Below are 16,225 nucleotides of genomic sequence, written 5' to 3' on the forward strand. Positions count from 1 at the left end.
CAAATAAGCACAGCAATGTGTGCACGTTAATACAGCACATTTAGAGACAGACTTAAAGGAGAACTGAAGGCAAATTTTTTATGCCGTCGGTTAAAAAAATGGTGCGAACAACAAAAAACATCCAGTCAACAAAAAAATGGTGCGAACAACAAAAAACATCCAGTCAACTCAAATAAACACTCATTACAACTGTGATAAGAAGGAAAGCGTCTCGGAATACTTGTCTGGGCTTATTTCAGTCTTCATCTCTCCAGTTTCTGTGAGCCTATATCCATTGTGGCCTCAGGTTCCTTGTAGTCTGACTGCCTTCAGGTTAGATGTGTTGTGTTTTGATGCGTCTTATGCTTTTCTGTTCAACATGATTGGAAAGAGTGTTTCTTTGAGATACAGTAGACTTTCTAGCAGCTCGAACCAGTCTGGCTATTCTCCTCAATAAAGGATTTCCACCCACAGAACTGCTGCTCAGTAGATGTTTTTTGTTTTTCGCACCATTCTGTGGCCAGCAGATTCTGAAAGACGGCCAAAGTCACGAAGATCACATCCCCCCCCCCCCCCCCCACTCTGCTATGAACATTTAAAGGAGAACTGAAGGCAATTTTTTTATCATCAAAATTCTATTTATCTCATTTTATTAAATATCGGAACGCATTTTTGATCGCTATTTTGTCGCTGCTATAGCAAGTTATGAGTGTTTGAAATATGCTCTGTAATATATCAGTCCATATGTCAAAGCAACGGCCGTAAACGAGATTCGTCGAGACCTGTGCGAGACATCGTAGGACGGAAGTAAAACGTACAGCGGAAATCAAAGTGACCGACATCCGCCAACGTAGTCAAAAGACGCGCGCGCCCTCTTTCGAATGCTGATGTAATCAAGCTGGAAGTTTTGTTTGTTTTGATAGCAATCAGGAAAGTTTAAAAAAAATAGGCAGTAATCGTCATTTAAACTCGTTTTTGTGCAATATTTCATTTGGAAAACAGTTTTCAAAATGGCGGCACCGACACCTGGCTGACACTAAACGTTTCGAAGTCTCGCACAAGTCTTGTGAAGATCGCGCGGATAAGCGACGCCTGCCGTGGACCAAACGAACTAAATTCAACACGGCTAAAAACCGAATAGGCCGATAAGTATAATATTTAATTGCAATTAGTTGCCAATACAAGTCACGATATAAAGCTACTAAAACCAAAAACGTAGTTGAATAACACATTCGTTAAGAAATAAAGCAAGTTTAAAAGAGAGAGAGGAGAGAGCGAGGCGGCACGGTGGTGTAGTGGTTAGCACGGTCGCCTCACAGCAAGAAGGTTCCGGGTTCGAACCCAGCAGCCGGCGAGGGCCTTTCTCTGTGGAGTTTGCATGTTCTCCCCGTGTCTGCGTGGGTTTCCTCCGGGTGCTCCGGTTTCCCCCACAATCCAAAGACATGCGGTTAGGTTAATGTGGGGCGGCCTTGAGCTGAGGTGCCCTTGAGCGAGGTACCTGACCCCTGACTGCTCCCCGGGCGCTCTGGTGTGTGTGTGTTCACTGCTTCAGATGGGTTAAATGCAGAGCATGAATTTCACTGTGCTTGAAGTGTGCATGTGACGAATAAAGGTTTCTTCTTAAAAATGACTTCAGTTCTCCTTTAACAAAACAGATTCAAGAAATAGTCCAGCATTTTTCAGCTTAATCTCATCAAATTAATCCCTACCTGTGTGTGATTACTACATACAAGAATTTCAACAGGTTTCTTTGTGCTGACGGAAAAAAAAAACATTTGTTTACTCCAACCTCACTTACAGTATAATAATAGAAGTTTAAGGACAGATGTTGAATTTTTCCACAAAATAAATATTTTGCAGAACTCCTCATTGAATTCTTTCATTTAAGTTATTTGTCATTTAATCTCTAAATCTTCAATTCGTGAAACATTGTGTGGTTCTCTGATCGGGGAGAGCACAAAACCTGAAAGTGTAAGCAATGAATGACTCTTTACCAGTGTTGGGCAAGTTACTTCAAAACTGTTTTGCATTATTTATTACTTGTTACTGTCATTTTAAAGTAATTAGTTACATTACAATATTACTGTATTTAAAATGTAAGGCATTACACTACTATTGCATTACTTTTAAGTTACTCTCACCAAAATAACTGGAAGTATGGATTTGGCAATCTACGGTCAATGTAGCTCAAGACGCTCAATTAGCTCATCACACATCCAGTGGAAGGTGATGTGGGATCTGACTGAGCTCGGCTTATGGTTAAAAACACTAGAATATAATAGCCACAGTGATGATGACTCATGGCACAATACAAGGAACAATCATCGCAAGAACAGACAAAAGGTGAAAGTCTGGCAAATTGTGATAGAAATACTGTAACTTTAGACCTATTCATATTAACATTAATTGAACTGTATTGTATTGTAATGTATATTATGACACGATACAAAATTAGCGTTTCTATGCCTTTATTGTTTTCAAGTTTACAGCATTAAGCATAGTTTATGCTTCATAAAAAAAAAAAAAGATTAGCCCTAAGGGATATGACTCCATTTCAGAAATTTGACAAAAATGAACATATTATGACAAATCGTAGCCTACAATAAAACTGGCCTGGAAAAAGCCCACAAGCCTTTTAAATCTCGGCTAGACAATGACTATTAGCTATATGAGGCTACCCAGTCACATTTCGAAAAACAGAATTAGAAATAACAAAATCAAAGTGCTTTTAATGATATTGAAGTGCTTAGGCCTATTAGCCCTCGAAGGAAAGGCAGCTCAATCACTTTAGTCTGACTTCCGACCAGCAAAAAAAAAAACTCAGTTATACAGGACAAAAATGTAAACAAACTGTCAGCATATCTTCAGCAACATACGTACTCCGCCACAAGTCTCCTCACCTCCTGAGGCTGAAGGAGCATCTCAGAGCGGCAGAACATTAATTTTGGCTGCTTGGTGATTTTATCGCCACTCTCATCCTCCGCTTGCTTCCTCGCTAACTTCATGTTACTATGGCACCTCTGTAAATGTTTAGTTAAATTACTGGTGCTATTTCGGGAAGTGGACAGTTCTTTAGGTTTAGCACACAAAGTGCATTTGACTATGATGTTCTTCACATCCTTATTTTTCACAAACTTAAAGTAATGGGCGTATGCCCATCTGGAGAATGTGCTATCCGATGTTAGATCAGCTGCAGGTTCACTCATATCTCTCTCTTCTGTCTGACTAGCTTAAAGGAAAAGGAAGTGAAACATTTTGCGCGGACGTTTCACCTCTACAGATCTTGCGTGATTTTGGCGAATTTGTATGAAGGAAAAAAAGCCCACCACTTCATTCCAGGTTAAAAATGCATTGTAACGCGCGTTACTGACATTTGTACCGAGTAAAATATTACCAATTTTTTTTCTGTAATGCCTTACATTACCGCGTTACTGCAAAAAGCAATGCATTACAGTAATTCGTTACTTTTGTAACGCGTTACTCCCAACACTGCTCTTTACTGCATAAGTCTACTGTTCAAATGTTGAATAAAACTTTTTTTAATTGAAAAACAATAGTTATATTTGTGCTATCATTTGTGTTCTGTACTTCGTTGCTATACTTACATTTTGTTTTAGGGTACTTGTATTTAGGGTACTTTACTTGTCCTGAATTCCCTCAGTATAATGAATACTTATAAATATATGTTTTACTCCTTACATTTCATTTAGATCTTTCAACCACTTCTTACAAATCTCAGAGATGTTTTTTTCCCTTTTGTTTTACTACTAGCTTCATGTCTGTGTAATTTATTAACAATTTCCCAGCTTGAGCTCAATCAATCAATCAATCAATCAATCAATCAATCAATCAATCAATCAATCAATCAATCAATCAATCAATTCTGGTTTTCGGAACATTCCTTGAAGATGTATGCAGTGCATTCAGAATATGCGTCTCCGTTGGGGTTTTATGGCAGTTTGCGACACATGGCCTCTTGCATGTTTTACAGTCAGCTCTGTGCGATGTACGCAAACCAACTAGACAATAGTCCCCAAGCATAACTATGTCATCACTTGTTTATCGCAGTGCATTACGGGGGATAGCCGGGGTTGGTGGCTGTGCAATATAGCAGATGTTAGATTAATTTTACGTGAGAGCGATGTGAGAGGAGCGATTTTGTGGTGCTCTGTCGTGGAAGGCAATGAAATTGGCGATTTAAAGAGGTCGAGGGTTTACAGGAGGAAAATCTGAATCGAAATCAAGCTTAGTGATAAAGTAATACATAAGTGACAAGAATTCGTACAACCTAGAGATTGACCGAGTCTACCACACTATACAACAACAACATCAAATCTCAGACTGTCTTATCAAAACATTTATAAATGAGTGATTAATTAAATAAAACTTGATATCAAGAAACATGACAAAAAAAAAAAAAATTTTGAAACCTGCTGATCTGCCATGTCATGTTGAGTATAAATGCATTTACTTCAATAAACGCCGCTAGTGAGGTGCGCTGAACATTATACATTACGTACAGAGGTGGAAAAAGTACTGAAAAATTGTAATTAAGTAAAAGTATCTTTACTTTGCTTAAATTCTACTCAAGTAAAAGTAAAAGTACCCATCTAAAATTCTACTCGAGTAAAAGTAAAAAAGTACTCAATTTAAAATGTACTTTGAGTAAAAGTTACTTAGTTACTTTCAATTATTTGATGTAAAAAAAGAAAGGACAAGTCGTAAATCAAATTGTTTTTAATGAACTATTAGTCCACATAATAACCTTTCAGGCAGTATAATGTATAAAGCTTTGTTTGGACTACCCCATAAAACATTTTCAAGTACAAGTGGCATAACTTGTAAATTCTATCATCCATTTTTTTCTTTACTGACAAACACCTGCTATTTTTATGCATACTTTATATATATATATATATATATATATATATATATATATATATATATATATATATATATATAAAATTTATGTATATATGTGTGTATATACACAGAGTCTACCTGTAATGTGCAATTTTTCCGAGCCTCTCAATAAGGCAATTTTTCTATACTTTTTCACAGTAGATAATGCAAATAGCCCTCTGTATTTAATCCTTCGTTTGTCTAATTTGTATTTCAGGTTTTTTTTGTTATCTGTTTGACATTTTCTTGCTACTGTAACACGTGAATTTCCCCGATGTGGGATGAATAAAGTGAATCTAATCTAATCTAATCTAATCTAATCTAATCTAATCTAATCTAATCTAATCTAATCTAATCTATTAAAGCCACTAAAGCAGACTTACTAAATGACACATATGAAACGTAAACCAACCAAACTCAAAGTGTCCAGGGCTCTCACGATTTAAAGACAGCTAAGCGATTCCTTAGTAACACTGTGCTCTTCGTTATATAGAAAATATAATTGACAAATTAACTGCATAATGTTTACAACCTGTCGAGAGGTAATGTGCAAACTATTTTGAGACCACCCCATAAAAGATTTTTAAGCAAAGTGCCAAATTCTGAATTGTATGGTCCAACTCAAACACCACAATAAAAAAAGAAAATAAAACCAAAATCAAACAAAGTATCCACGACAGTGAAAATGTTTTGATGGCCTATCAGTGACCTCCCAAAGCTCTAGTCTAGGCTACAGCTAACAACCCATGAGCTAGTCTATACATGAATTAGGATTTTTTCATAAGAGACCAATTGCAACTAAAACCATGCACTCGTATTATTTCTGACTGTCGTTCTGATAAAACAAATTTGTAAACGTGAGGTGATAGGCTACTTCACTTGAAACGTTAGTGATCAGTATGGATGCTAGGCGACCAAAAGAATTGATAATGAAGGCACATTTTACTTAACAGTGGAAGGTTTTAACCAAACAATAAATATAACGTTTAGGATACACAGGTAAATGCACATATCTACTTACCACCACATGCTTCCGCAGATTTGATGTGGAAGTTTTGTAGACTGATAGCTCTGTACGGCAGGGCAGGCACATTTTGCATTGCATTATTATGTTATTGCCTCGTTTGCGTTTGAATGCAAAGTACTGGCTGAGATACGGCCAAGGATTTCCCTCGCTGTCCGGCGCACCTGTTCCACGGGAATTCTCTACTTGGCAATCCTCAACCTCCTCCATGACCTCCTCTATCTCTTGCTCGGATACCTCGGCACCAGCCATCATCCAACGATACATGTAGGCTAATATGGATATTCCATGCGCGCGCCTGCGCCAGTTTCCTTTCAGTTTAGGCCAATTGTTTTTTTTTCCCTGCATTTAATTTTTTTACTCAGTAACGGGCGGTTTTCGAATGTAGTGAAGTAAAATACTTGGTTCAAAATGTACTTGAGTAAAAGTAAAATTACCCATTTCAAAAACTACTTAAAAAATTACAAATTACACAAAAAATTTACTTAATTACAGTAACGTGAGTAAATGTAATTCATTACTTTCCACCTCTGATTACGTATACCCGAAAGAGAACTTGGGTTCGGGGCTCTTTGCTAAGGGCTGTCCGGTCCCTGTACGAACGGAGCAGGAGTCTGATTTGCATTGCCGGCAGTAAGTCAGACCTGTTCCCAGTGCATGTTGGACTCCGGCAGGGCTGCCCTTTGTCACCGGTTCTGTTCATAATTTTTATGGACAGAATTTCTAGGCGCAGCCAGGGGCCGGAAGGAATCCTGTTTGGGAACCACAGGATTTCATCTCTGCTTTTTGCGGATGATGTTGTCCTGTTAGCGTCTTCAAACCAGGACCTTCAGCATGCACTGGGGCGGTTTGCAGTCGAGTGTGAAGCGGCTGGGATGAGAATCAGCACCTCCAAGTCCGAGGCCATGGTTCTCGACCGGAAAAGGGTGGCTTGCCCTCTCCAGGTTGGTGGAGAAGTCCTGCCTCAAGTGGAGGAGTTTAAGTATCTCGGGATCTTGTTCACGAGTGAGGGAAGGATAGAGCGTGAGATTGACAGGCGGATTGGTGCAGCCTCCACAGTGATGCGATTGCTTTACCAGTCCGTCGTGGTGAAGAAGGAGCTGAGCCAAAAGGCGAAGCTCTCGATTTACCGGTCGATCTACATTCCAACTCTCACCTATGGTCATGAGCTTTGGGTAATGACCGAAAGAACAAGATCGCGGATACAAGCGGCCGAAATGAGTTTCCTTCGCAGGGTGGCTGGGCGCTCCCTTAGAGATAGGGTGAGAAGCACAGTCACTCGGGAGGAGCTCGGAGTAGAGCCGCTGCTCCTCCACATCGAGAGGAATCAGCTGAGGTGGCTCAGGCATCTCTTTCGGATGCCTCCTGGATGCCTCCCTGGGGAGGTGTTCCAGGCATGTCCCCCCGGGAGGAGGCCCCGGGGAAGACCCAGGACAAGCTGGAGGGACTATGTCTCTCGGCTGGCCTGGGACCGCCTCAGTGTTCTTCCCGAGGAGCTGGCCGAGGTGTCTGGGGAAAGGGAAGTTTGGGCTTCCATGTTCAGACTGTTGCCTCCGCGACCTGGCCCCAGATAAAGCGGATGAAGACGAGACGAGAACCCTTCGCGGTTTGGGAGTTTTATCAGTCCGATAGGCTCGTTCGGCTGCCGAGTGCTTTGGTACGTTGAAAGGCAAAGGCCGAAGAATGCTTCTGCGTTTTACAGGCTCTGGAATGTCGCTAGTTTCAGATGATTAACAGTGTCGATTGTTATAGTCTTCTATAACCGAAGGCCATTCCATAGACCATGGAAATATTGGGTCACAGTTAAAGTACGTCTTTTTCCCACCAGAGAAATGTAAACTACAAACACTTGTCCATTTCAATTCAGTTTGAAGGTTTTCGTTGCGGATTAAACTTATCCATTTCTTTCTTCTCTTCTCCTCAATTGGCAGCTGATAAAAGCTCAAATTAGGTGTTCTCTTTGTTGTAAAGACACAGTTAGGCACGCACCAATTCAATTCAGGCATGGTTACAACCGGTTAGACAGAACAATGCAGTGTTTAACAAAGGCGAAAGTAAAGAATATAGCGGAGCTGACCCCAGGTTTCGCCCATAATGCATTGTAGTAAACAAGCGATGATGTAGTCATGGGTTAGGGTTATTGGAGCATACACGGCTGCACATAAATAGGAATGTTAGTGGAATATTTATTTTCATTAGCCATGTAAAAAGCTCATCTCATCTCATTATCTCTAGCCGCTTTATCCTGTTCTACAGGGTCGCAGGCAAGCTGGAGCCTATCCCAGCTGACTACGGGCGAAAGGCGGGGTACACCCTGGACAAGTCGCCAGGTCATCACAGGGCTGACACATAGACACAGACAACCATTCACACTCACATTCACACCTACGGTCAATTTAGAGTCACCAGTTAACCTAACCTGCATGTCTTTGGACTGTGGGGGAAACCGGAGCACCCGGAGGAAACCCACGCGGACACGGGGAGAACATGCAAACTCCGCACAGAAAGGCCCTCGCCGGCCACGGGGCTCGAACCCGGACCTTCTTGCTGTGAGGCGACAGCGCTACCCAGTACACCACTGTGACGCCCCCATGTAAAAGGCTATGTAAGAATATTGTTTTTTTCCAAATAAAGAGGGAAAAAAATGGAATATTCTGTGCATGTAAACGTAGTGAGTGTAAATCTTTACATGAGAAAGACTACAAGACTACTTGTACAACGCACCTTTCTTGGTAAATGATACATACTCAAGCTATAAAATGTGTAGGCTTCAAGGTAGTACCTAGAGACAAGAAAAAAGTCCCCCTTTTTCTTTTTTACCTTTACTGAGGGGAGAATTAGCATAGCCAATCCACTTACAATATCTCCATGTTTTTGTATAATGAGAGAGAAAAAAAAACACCTACTTTTTTAACTAATACATATGTTTTTCTAACAGTAAGTCAGAAATTCTAGATGTGTTTATTTGGATCAGTGACTCTGATCCACCAGGTGGCACTTCAGCCTGTGTTTTCGTCTTACAGAGTGCAAAAGCAAGACAAGCAAAAAAACTAAAACCAGATATGGTCGAGTTTTTAAGACAGCATACTTCAAGAAAGGGCATGTAGTTGCCTGTGAGACGAGTAAAGGGAAAAAAACAGAGGTACGCACATATACACACTTCTTTTATGTGGAACAGTAGAAATGTTCTAATCAGAGGGCACAGCGAGCCTTACACTGGGAAAACACAGACAGACAACTCCCTGTCTGCACGGCCAATTAACAGCTCCCCAAGAACCTCCACAGAGACAGAAAGAGGGAAAAATAAAACGCAAAAGAGCAGCCCTCATCATCACCATCTCTGCATTTCTCGATAGATGGCTTGCAACCACGTGATCAAAATGTGCTACGTCATGAGCATCCGCCATGACGGTGGATATACAAAGCAACTAGGGTGGCAGCCGCTGAAAGTGTGTCTGTAAACTACCGTTCAAAAGTTTGGGGTCACCCAGACAATTTTGTGTTTTCCATGAAAAGTCACACTTTTATTTACCACCGTAAGTTGTAAAATGAATAGAAAATATAGTCAAGACATTTTTCTGGCCATTTTGAGCATTTAATCGACCCCACAAATGCGATGCTCCAGAAACTCAATCTGCTCAAAGGAAGGTCAGTTTTATAGCTTCTCTAAAGAGCTAAACTGTTTTCAGCTGTGCTAACATGATTGTACAAGGGTTTTCTAATCATCCATTAGCCTTCTGAGGCAATGAGCAAACACATTGTACCATTAGAACACTGGAGTGAGAGTTGCTGGAAATGGGCCTCTATACACCTATGGAGATATTGCACCAAAAACCAGACATTTGCAGCTAGAATAGTCATTTACCACATTAGCAATGTATAGAGTGCATTTCTGATTAGTTTAAAGTGATCTTCATTGAAAAGAACAGTGCTTTTCTTTCAAAAATAAGGACATTTCAAAGTGACCCCAAACTTTTGAACGGTAGTGTATGTGTGGTTTTGACCCATATTATTTAAAAAAAAGTCAGGCTTTTCTGTAGATAAGACACTTCTACTGACCGTCGAGTACGAATACAGGTCATTTTGTTCCATGACCATTTCGTCCAAAGCCTTTTTCATACAAACTATCAGTTATTTTATATTTCAGGTATTTGTTTGTTTGAAAAAAGGAGGAATTCTCAATGGAATTTGATTGAAGCAAAACACATTTTTGTAAAGCAAACGAGTGCCATAGTATGGATCATATTAAATCTTTAGGCACTGAGCAGCGCTCTTGTGGGGGCTTCGTTCGCCAATCCCGGGCCGAGGCACGGTCCTACCGACCCGAGACCGTGCTCTTTCCAAGGGGGAGGGCTAGAGGGAGGTGTCTGTCAAAGTTGGCTTCGCTGCGAACTCCACTGGCCGAGTTATTCATTTTTAAAGCCGGCTGGATCATGTTAAATCTTTAGGCACAGAGCAGCGCTCTCGCGGGGCTTTCATTTGCAAACACCAGAATACCTGAAATATAAAATGCATCTGAAAAAGGCTTTGGACAGAATGTTTTAACAATTTGACGAAATGGTCACTGGACGAAGTGTCCTGATCCCCTTGTCTCCTCTCCGTACTCAGCTTCAGAGTTTCCTCGCCCTCTTTCCAAATCACAGACGGAATTCTAAAAAAATCGGAACGTGCCACGGTCACGAGTACTGTTGTGACCACAACCATATACAGCACAAAGATGTATGGCAGAGCTAAAAGAACGCTTAAAGCAGTGGAAAAACAGAGTTGCGCACGCATGACTACGTTTTGTTTGGAATGTCGCTTGACCCCGCATTTGTATCTCCACCAACATGGCCGACATCCGGGTTTCTATTTTGCTTTGACGTCACTTGCAATTCAAGGATTAAAAAAAAAAAAGTTTCCATTGCTAATATTTTGTCTAGTATAAAAAAAAAGGACTCCCCGGAGGACAGGATGCTGGTAGAACATGAAGATTATAAGTTTGTGGTTCATTTATCAGTAGTTCAGACAGCAGGAGTCAGGAATGTAGTGGGAGAGATGAAATCTTTTTCATTTCAATGTATGCCTCCTGTGATGCTTAAAGGACCACAGGATACAACTGAAGCAGATTAAAATTATGTAATAATTTGCTGTTGTAATAAAAGCTTGGCTACTTTCTTTCTGGAGGAATGTGCTGAGGTGGAGCAAAAGCAGCTCCTCACCTGAAGAGCAGCATGAGAGCCTGCAGGAACGTGCGGAAGTTGTTGTGGTGGTTGATGGCCGTGTCGTCGTTCAGCTTGATGTTTCCAAAGACCTGTGGCAGATAAACAAACAACCGATATCGCTAAACATAAACTGGGACTTGTTGATATATTGCTTTTTATACATCATTTCCAGACTTCTAGTAAATTTAAGGCTCTTTTTTTTTTTTTATCTTTTAGGGAAATATAAGATGTAAATCACCACCAAGTCATTTGACAGCATAACTGTGAATAACATAAAATGTCCGTAGCTCACTAGACTATATAAAATTATAGATAGATAGATAGATAGATAGATAGATAGATAGATAGATAGATAGATAGATAGATAGATAGATAGATAGATAGATAGATAGATAGTTACTAGCTACTCTAAGCAGTGTTCCTTCTGTATGTTCAGAAATTATATTTTAATTAATTGACAGACAGACAGACAGACAGACAGACAGACAGAGTTACTAGCTACTCTAAGCAGTGTTCCTTCTGTATGTTCAGAAATTATATTTTAATTAATTGACAGACAGACAGACAGACAGACAGACAGACAGACAGACAGACAGACAGATAGATAGAGACAGACAGACAGACAGAGTTACTAGCTACTCTAAGCAGTGTTCCTTCTGTATGTTCAGAAATTATATTTTAATTAATTGACAGACAGACAGACAGACAGACAGACAGACAGACAGACAGACAGACAGACAGATAGATAGATAGATAGATAGATAGATAGATAGATAGATAGAGTTACTGGCTACTCTAAACTGTTTATTTTGTATGTTCAGAAATTATACTTCCATAATTTTGGTCTTCAACTTTACATATTTTAGACCCGAGTGTTAAAAACGTTGGACATTGGAAGATTTTTTTTTTTTCAGGCATAACAAAACCGTTTTATCTTTTTTTACTCATCAGCAATTCATTTACTATTTAATGTACACTACCGTTCAAAAGTTTGGGGTCACCCAGACAATTTTGTGTTTTCCATGAAAAGTCCCACTTTTATTTACCACCATAAGTTGTAAATTGAATAGAAAATATAGTCAAGACATTTTTCTGGCCATTTTGAGCATTTAATCGACCCCACAAATGTGATGCTCCAGAAACTCAATCTGCTCAAAGGAAGGTCAGTTTTATAGCTTCTCTAAAGAGCTCAACTGTTTTCAGCTGTGCTAACATGATTGTACAAGGGTTTTCTAATCATCCATTAGCCTTCTGAGGCAATGAGCAAACACATTGTACCATTAGAACACTGGAGTGAGAGTTGCTGGAAATGGGCCTCTATACACCTATGGAGATATTGCACCAAAAACCAGACATTTGCAGCTAGAATAGTCATTTACCACATTAGCAATGTATAGAGTGGATTTCTGATTAGTTTAAAGTGATCTTCATTGAAAAGAACAGTGCTTTTCTTTCAAAAATAACGACATTTCAAAGTGACCCCAAACTTTTGAACGGTAGTGTAAGTGATATTTAGACAGTCAAACCTGGTACATCATGACACTAAGTAAAAACGTAAATAATCGAGATATGCATATAAATAATTTTTCCATGAAATTTATAAACAGTGGATATAAAAAGTGTGCTGCACACCCCGTTAAAATGATTTTTTTTTCACATCAGAAAAACCTATGAGACCACGATAAATAATTTCAAAACTTTTCCCACCTTTAATGTGACCCATAACCTGTACAATTCAATTGAAAAACAAAAGGGGAAAACATAAAAATTTTTTAAAAAGTACAATAAGCTTGTTGCACAAGTGTGCACACCCTTAAACTAATACTTTGTTGAAGCACCTTTTGGTTTAATTACAGCATTCAGTCTTTTTGGGTTCACACCCGCCATCAATTAAAATGACTCTGATTAACCCCAAATAAAGTTCAGACATTTACTCAGTTGCATCCTCCAGCAAAAGCCAGGGTTCACAGAGAGCTTACAAAGCATCAGAGGGATCTCATTGTTGAAAGGTATCAGTCAGGAGAAGGGGACAAAAACATTTCCACGGCATTAGATATACCATGGAGCACAGTGAAGACAGTCATCAAGAAGTGGAGAAAATATGGGACAACAGTGACATTACTGAGAACTGGACGTCCCTCCAAAATTGATGAAAAGACAAGATGAAAACTGGTCAGGGAGGCTGCCGAGAGGCCTACAGCAACACTGAAGGAGCTGCACGAATTTCTGGCAAGTACTGGTTGTTTACTACATGTGACAACAATCTCCCATATTCTCCATATGTCTGGACTATGAGGCAGGGTCGCAAGACAGAAGCCTTTTCTTACAAAGAAAAACATTCAGGCCCGGATAAATTTTGCAAAAAAAAAAAAAGCATCAACTCTCCCAAAAGCATGTGGGAAAATGTGTTATGATCTGATGAAACCAAGGTTGAACTTTTTGGCCACAATTCCACAAGGTATGTTTGGCGCAAAAACAACACTGCGCATCACCAAAAGAACACCATACCCACGGTGAAGCATGGTGGTGGCAGCATCATGGTTTGGGGTTGTTGTTTTTTCCAGCTCGAACAAGGGCTTTAGTCAAGGTGGAGGGAATCATGAACCATTCTAAATACCAGTCAATTTTGGCCCAAAGCCTCTTCAGGTGTCGGCTAGAAAGCTGAAGATGAAGAGGAGTTTCATCTTTCAGCATGACAATGACCCCAAATATACATCGAAATCAACAGAAGAATGGCTTCACCAGAAGAAAATTAAAGTTTTGGAACGGCCCAGCCAGAGCCCAGACCTAAATCCAATTGAAAATCTGTAGGGTGACCTGAAGAGGGCTGTGCACAAGAGACGCCCTCGCAATCTGACAGATTTGGAGCACTTTTGCAAGGAAGAGTGGGCAAATATTGCCAAGTCTAGATGTGGCAGGCTGATAGACTCCGACCCAAAAAGACTGAATGCTGTAATTAAATCAAAAGGTGCTTCAACAAAGTATTATTTTAAGGGTGTGTGCACTTACGCAACCAGCTTATTGTACGTTTTTTTTTTTTAATGGTTTTCCCCCTAATAGATTTGTTTGTTTTTCAACTGAATTGTACAAGTTATAGGTCATATTAAAAGGGGGAAAAGTTTTGAAATTATTTCTTGTGGTCTTATTTTTTACATCAGAATAAATTATCATTTTAACAGGGTGTGTAGACTTTTTATATCCACTGTACACTGTCCATAATTCCTGTATGTGTTCACTGACCTGCATTCCTATAATGGCATAAATGAAGAACAGCATAGCGATCAGAAGGCAGACATAAGGCAGAGCCTGGAAAGAAAAAAAAATGTAGTTAGTTAGTTAGTTAAATATGGCATACGTGTATAAATTGATCACAGATTTATATCACAGCGCTGTTGAAATCTCAAATCTGATGGTTGAGAAAATGCTGATTATTCTTCTATAACAGCAGATCTAACAGTACTTCAAGGAAAATCACAGGATTATATTAATGTCCTTGTTCTAATATGTTAAACTAGAAGTGCACTCGGTAGAGTGTATACCTCTGCCAAAGTCCCTCTTATGCCAGAATCTGGTCTTCCCAGGCAGTCACCTGTCCCAGTACTAACCAGCTCTTTGAGGCGCATGGGTATCCAACTAGGCCTATACAGTGGGGGGGCTAGTCCTCTGGTAACCACGAGAGTTTGACTCCCCACTCATATCTGTATTGCAGCGTGCCTTGCCAGATGGTAGTAGGTACCATTTTTATGATGGTCTTTGGTATGACCCGACCGCAAGTAGAACTCGTGATCTCCTGATTGAGAGGCGGACACGCTAACCACTAGGCCAACTCACGGTCATCCCTCTGCCAAGTTACATATTATCAACATCAAAATCAAATCACTTGAACCTAGAACAATACTAAAGCTGTACACCAAATCTCATCCAAATCCGTTCACTACTTTTTGAGTTACATTCGGAACAGGCAAAAAAAAACCCAAAAAACTGGAATATATTCAGATTAGCATCAGAATCTAATAAATTGTTCCTTGGTCCATGTCCCACCTTTCCTCAAAATTTCATAAAAATCTGTTTACTACTTTTTGAGTTACACTGAGAACAGGCAAACAAACAATGGAGGTGAAAGCATAACCTCCTCCAACAAAGTTAGCAGAGGTCAAGACAATCGGCGAGTGGACAGACTTCACCAGGAGGACACTGGTACAAATCAGAGTAAATAATACAGCAGTTCATATGCTCTTTTGCTTTATCAAGACTTATTTAACCTTGTTACACTTAGGTTTGACCGCGTGTCTGCCTCTCGACCAGGAGGTTGTGAGTTCTGCTCACGGTCGGGTCATACCAAAGACCATCGTAAAAATGGTACCTACTGCCATCTGTCGAAGCACGCTGCAATACAGATGCGAGTGGGGAGTCAAACTCTCATGGTTACCAGAGGACACGCCCCCCCCACTGTAACCCTAGCTATATAATAGGCGAAAGGCCAAGGGCTCCTGAAACAGAGATTGGTGCTGCGCCCATGTGCCTCAAGAGCTGGTTAGTCCTGGGATAGGAGACTGCCTGGGAAGACCAGATCCTGGCATGGTCGGGACTTTGACATGACTTTGCCACTTAGGTTTAAAAGGTCCTGAATATACACTCACCAGTCATTGGAACACCTGTACACCTGCTCATTCATGCAATTATCCAATCAGCACAATATATAGAATCATGCAGACACAGGCCATGAGCTTCGGTTAAGGGAGAACTGAAGTCATTTTTAAACTTGCTTTATTTCTTAATTAGCGTGTTATTCAATTACGTTTTCGGTTTTAGTAACCTTATATCGTGACTCGTATTGGCAACGAATTGCAATTAAATATTATACTTATCGGCCTATTCGGTTTTTAGCCGTGTTGAATTTAGTTCGTTTGGTCCACGGCAGGCGTCGCTTATCCGCGCGATCTTCACGAGACTTGTGCGAGACTTCGAAACGTCAAGTGTCAGCTGGGTGTCAGTGCCGCCATTTTGAAAACTGTTTTCCAGACGAAATATTGCACAAAAACGAGTTTAAATGACGATTACTGCCTACTTTTTTCAAACTTTCCTGATTGCCATCAAAACAAACAAAACTTCCGGC

The 16,225-nt window shown here is 40.2% G+C and overlaps 1 protein-coding gene across 1 annotated transcript in view; it reads right to left on the reverse strand.

Annotated features, from left to right (window-relative positions):
• Positions 1–16,225, reverse strand: part of cacna1ba (calcium channel, voltage-dependent, N type, alpha 1B subunit, a) — a 380,512-nt gene that overhangs the window by 59,067 nt on the left and 305,220 nt on the right. Inside the window, exons 34-35 of the mRNA XM_060907396.1 lie at positions 14,350–14,415; positions 11,107–11,198 (exon numbers count right to left, since the gene is read on the reverse strand). Of these exons, the coding sequence (XP_060763379.1) occupies positions 11,107–11,198; positions 14,350–14,415 (158 nt within the window). The remainder of the gene's footprint in view (positions 1–11,106; positions 11,199–14,349; positions 14,416–16,225) is intronic.

Source organism: Neoarius graeffei, chromosome 24, assembly GCF_027579695.1.
Source record: "Neoarius graeffei isolate fNeoGra1 chromosome 24, fNeoGra1.pri, whole genome shotgun sequence".
In the NCBI taxonomy this organism is placed as follows: Eukaryota; Metazoa; Chordata; class Actinopteri; order Siluriformes; family Ariidae; genus Neoarius; species Neoarius graeffei.